At 40.3% G+C, this 5,372-nt stretch overlaps 1 protein-coding gene across 1 annotated transcript in view; it reads right to left on the bottom strand.

The window, feature by feature from the left end:
* The window catches only part of mss51 (MSS51 mitochondrial translational activator), an 8,037-nt gene extending 3,386 nt beyond the window's left edge, over nt 1-4,651 (bottom strand). Inside the window, exons 1-5 of the mRNA XM_020606084.1 lie at nt 4,575-4,651; nt 3,007-3,177; nt 2,586-2,735; nt 1,139-1,263; nt 301-864 (exon numbers count right to left, since the gene is read on the bottom strand). Of these exons, the coding sequence (XP_020461740.1) occupies nt 301-864; nt 1,139-1,263; nt 2,586-2,735; nt 3,007-3,164 (997 nt within the window). The 5' untranslated portion in view covers nt 3,165-3,177; nt 4,575-4,651. The remainder of the gene's footprint in view (nt 1-300; nt 865-1,138; nt 1,264-2,585; nt 2,736-3,006; nt 3,178-4,574) is intronic.
* Between the last annotated feature and the right edge of the window lie 721 nt (nt 4,652-5,372).

Below are 5,372 nucleotides of genomic sequence, written 5' to 3' on the forward strand. Positions count from 1 at the left end.
AGCCTGGCACTAATGAATAGGTCAGATCTAGTGAGTTACACATCACATACTTACTCTGTTCTCTGAAAGAAGTAATTGTCAGGCAAGCGTAAAGGGAGACAAGTCTCTAAGACAGCTGACCACTTAAGCTAAGCTGTTTCTATGTGAAGCTGCAGTGATGATTATGTTCATTACTGGTAAAAGCAGTTTGATGTAAAAGACACCTTTGCAACCACACCTATCACAAGAGTTTTGTGTTTTACAGTCACATCTCATTCTATTTTATTTGTTTATGTAAGGCATGGCATTGATTGTAAATACCAGGATGAAATCCAACCACCAGATCTGGCTTTGCCGCTTCCTCTTTCTCCACTACATCCTCCCAGAACTGATGATAGAGACCCTTGTAGGCACTGATGTAGACCTTCTGCTTGGGTCCAAATGCTGTAAGAGGAGTTCTCACGATGGGCCCATCCACCACTTCTGGTCCCACCATGACTACTTCTATGCCCTGGTGTCCAGGGAACATGCTGTTCAGCTCATCATAGTCAGTCAGTCTGGCTCCCATGGTCTCACTGTGGGATGCCCCTGCTAAGTGGATAGTGAGAGGTTTAGCATATGGATCCAGGCCAAAGTGTTGCATGGCCATCCCAACTGTGAGAACTCGAGAGAGGAACTCGCTCTGAATCCGCCATAAAGACTGTCGCAGGTCAGTGTCATCTGGCCGTGGCCTGCTGACATTCTTCCACAGGATTGCCATGTTGCCACCAGATAATATGGCATCCAGGCATGCTGTGAGGTCCCTCTGCATGGGGAGCCAGTCATCCCAGCTCTTCACCTCAGTGGCTGTCTTGGACCACTTCCCTGTGGGGAATGGCAGGTTTCCTGTGTGGGCGGTAGAACATTTATGATGGATTTAAGTGACATAAAACTGAACATAGATTTATGTGAGTTCTGTCTGGCATAAAAGTCTCAAAGGATGCAGAACTTTAATTACAATATCAAAAAATGCACCAGTATTGCACTGTCTGTCACTTTTTGTCTCTCTAGCATTTAATTTCTGCACCTTAGCTTTAAAATATATCTCGTTATGATTTCTGTTTTGTGAACAGCTAATGAGACACTTTAACTGAAATGGTACCGCCTTTTCATTTCTCACCAGTGAACATGAGCCACTCAACTAGTCTGTCAATGGCCACCAGACGCAGAATCTTGCAGACCTTTTTATGCTGAGGCCAGTCTTTTTGCTGGCACTCCTTGGTGCAGTAGTATACATTCAAGCACCTGAGAGAGAAAGACAGGAGAAAATCAACAGAGGAACTGGAAAGAACCCATGAAAGGCAGTTAAACAAGTTAAACAGAAAGTTGTAAACTCTCCATTTCATACACCCAGACTCCAGCAGTTTTGCAGTCACAGTTCCAAGAGGTTAAATTATGATGACTTTGATAATCATCTGACTTTTCATTTAGCATCATCATCATCATCAGGTCCAATTTTCAGTTTACCCAATACTTTGATCCATGAATATCTGGAAAGCTAACGAAATTCCCATAAGCCTCAGCTGTGGTTCATATTTAGTGATAATTAGCTAGATGCTCATGTTACCATTTACTATACTGCAGGTCAAAGCACAGAGATGCCTTAATAGTCTCATAATGAAGTTTGCATCAACTAGAAAAATCATCACCTAGAATATCTCGTTTCTCCCAGGACATAATTAGTATCCTACATTGTTTTATAGCCCATTTTATATGTGGCAAACTCAAAGTACTCACATACAGTACATACTTTGTATGTACTGTATGTGAGCTGTTGTTTTGTCACACAGTTTACATGGTGAGGTCATTTCTTGGTCAGAAGTGTGAATGTGTTTGAAAGACACAGCCAGGCATTCTTGGCTATTGGCAGTTATTCTTAGACGTGAAAGGTCTTGAGAGTTTGACTTGTCAGCAATTCAATCTGCTGCCACCGGAGAGAGGCAGTAGCAGCTGAGAATTTCAGAGGAACACACAAGCAAATCAGCTTGTGTGTGTGAATCAGAGAGAGAGAGAGGGAGAAGGAAAGGAGACAAAAATGAGACACTTGTTAACATGGTATGCCATAATCCACTCCTTATTCGCCATACACTTCTTGAAGGACACTCTGTAGTGTTTTGACACTATGATCTTCATTAAGCTGCTCTTAATAAACTGCAAAGTTGCAGAGAGACTGAACTATAGTCAGGGGACTTGGCTATATTTGCCACACTAGCCAGTGTTTACCCCTGTAGACTGTCCACACCTTGGTGGCCTATCATTCTGTTGCTGATACAACAGTAACTGGTAATGCTTTACACATGACAGCTATTAGGCAAAATGTCAAAACAGTTTCCTGACTGGGTGATTATAGCGCTGACCAGAGAATGGTGTAGGATGCAGTGGCCTAACATATTCTTCTCAACGATTGTTGTTAATTAACGCTCAGCTGTATTAATGCTAGAATATTGTAAATCTTGCACCATGGACCACCTACTAAAGTGAGCACATCAGTGATTTCTGCAGTCGTTCTCAAGCATCATACCTGTTTTTTTATTTATTTTTTTTAATCACTCTAACTTGTGACTCACTTGGCACAGCGTTTCAGGGTCTGTCCCTCAGTAAGATGTTCTGGCAGTTTGCTGCAGCCGGTGCAGAACTTAAAGGTCTCCTCCATCTTCTGGAACATCTCCTTGAAGTTGTGAAATGAGATTCCTTTAGACTTCCCTTCAACGGCAGCCCTAATTAGAATCACACATTTCATTTGTCAATTACAACACACGTTTGAGAGTTTGGTGGAATCTGAGACACTGAAGTAACATGTAGCGGTAGTGAATGTTGTAAAAGTACGATAGAAGTCATGAAGTGCAAATATATAAATATATGAAAAAGCAGCTATTTATAATATATGTACCATATTAACAAATCATAGTCTGGGTGTTGTGAAAATAAAACACATTTGGTAATGATTGTGAGTGCATCAGTTACAACAATGGCTGTTCCAAGTTTTACCTGTATTCTCCATAATCCCTCATGTTGAGCTTGCTGAGAATCACCTTAGAGAGTCCAGGCACATTGGCATCCAGAGAGTAAAAGCCAGACTGGTCAGAAAAGACACTATCAGTCCCTGGAGAGTAGGACTGTGGGAGCGCTGGGATCTGGGACTCCATGTTGTGGCCCTGGCTTTCCATTAAGAGATGAATTATGGGGTCAAAAAAAAAAAAAGGAAAAAACACTATGTTTAATTTGGTTTTATACTGTATTGGACATCTATCGTTCATGTTTGGCCTGTTTCAAAGAGTGGAAAGACACTGAAGCACAACTTAAAGGTGAATTTTTTTCCATAAATCCCATACAGAAAGTAAAACCAGCTAGTTTTGTGTACTCACCGTAATGTCTATGAATCCATTTAGGTTTGGCTTATTTAACATCTCCATTTTTTGTCCAAAAGCTATTAAGTAGCCTACATACAAGTGGCTGCACTGGGTGACTGTAAACAGAGCCGAAATCACGCACCTGCACAGTTGACTGTTTCTTACGTCACAGACTATAAATCGTGATGGCCATTTTTAGCCTTTAAACATAACCTAAGACAGTATTGATTCCTTTCTGTCTTCCATTGTGTTACTCTGAAGGCAGACACCTTTTACACCACTGTATTTTGAGAAAGCAGGCCAGGCTTGCCTTTGAGTTATAAAACACACATACACACACACGATCCATACCACAGCCCAACACTCTGATGACAGAAACTGTCATTACAAGAGGTTCACCTGAATCTCAGACCAGCAGAGGCTGCATTAGACATGTTCTTTGAAGTGCGTCACTGTGGCCCTGCTCAAACCCATTGTCCCCCCTGCTTTCATGTCACTTGATTTATTTACTTGCCGTGATACAAGGGAAACTATGAGGGAGGAGAGAAATGTGATCATCTGGTGGTGGAATACACACCACAGCTCACATATCTTCTTCAGTCTTTCTTTAGGTTCTAGTGGATGCGCACATCAATCTAATCTGTAATGTTTTTTCAGTTACTTTTGTCTACCCTTCTAAAGTACAGCAGTACTCTCCAGGCTTTGTAAATACACCAAACTGCATTTAGTTCCATGCAGCTTGTAGCAGTAAATCTCTATTCTTAACTTGAGAACAGCATAATAAATACTTTATCACTCTGAGACACTCTTTTGCACTCTCAGTCCAGTCTTACATGAAAACTACTTTCCCTCTACTTTGAGGAACTCTGTATCTTTCCAATTTCATACTAAGTGTTGCTAGGGAGTAATTTAGCCTTATCATGTCTGCAGACAAAATTTAAAGGCCTATATATAATTAGTTCCTTCATATCTACAGAACACCAGAGAGGCATGGGTTTGGAAATGAGCAGTTTTCCCACAGGAGGGCAGGCCTTTGCTTTTCTATCCTCACATATTTGACCGTGACATTGTTAAGTTTATAGCATGCAAAGTCCAGCTGCTGACTATCTGTCCACAGCATTATCACATTTGCACCCTGCCCTGCTATCCACAGGCACGACCCGGGTATGTCACAACAAGACATGATAGATATTTTAGTCACCATACCTTGGGGTCCAAATGAGCAAAATGACTTCTAGATGATTCTGAGTTTTCTTGGATAGAAGACAGTGATTGTCAGCTCCTTGTGTTAGATATCACCACCACCTCATGGAACTTTCACAGTGTCTCTGCTGGGGTCTCTTGAAAAAGCAGGGTGGGGTGGTGAAGGGAGAAGAGGTGGAACAGACACACATGGTAGACAGAAACACAACTAGAAAAAAAAAGAAAGATATATTCTCAAAAAAAAAAAAAAAAAAAAAAAAGAGACGGGAGATGAAAAGATGAGAAAATTAAGAGCAAAGCCAAATCACTGAAGAGATAAGTGGTTCTGTGAATCGTTAAAGGTGAAGTAAACAAGCATATGCGTAAATGAAAACCATGTGATATGTAAAAACATGATGTTTTATCATCTTTTTTCCCTCAAATATCTGCAGCTTGAAAACTCTATCCTCTTATTACTCATCAAGTACAATAGTCTGAACAGTAAAAAAAAAAAAAGTCTCCTCTGACAGGTTATAATTATGTGTTTGTCACGTTGTTTCAATGAGTCACCAACTAGGAAAACCTTGGTTACTGTATAATAGACATTTGTGTAGAAGTCAGTGTTCATAATAATGACAAATCTAGTCTTTTAATTAAAAAAAATTTATTTGGTCCATCGGAACCTGAGATTTAAAATTAAACATACACATATACTCGTATACCCCTCGGGAAAAAAAAAAAAATTAAAATATATATCACATTCGTCAGAGTTCAATTTTTTCAGCATCAGGTTTTTGTTTCCGCTATCATACTTTTATTTTA

The sequence above is a fragment of the Monopterus albus genome, unplaced genomic scaffold (assembly GCF_001952655.1).
Source record: "Monopterus albus unplaced genomic scaffold, M_albus_1.0 scaffold76.1, whole genome shotgun sequence".
Classification (NCBI taxonomy): Eukaryota; Metazoa; Chordata; class Actinopteri; order Synbranchiformes; family Synbranchidae; genus Monopterus; species Monopterus albus.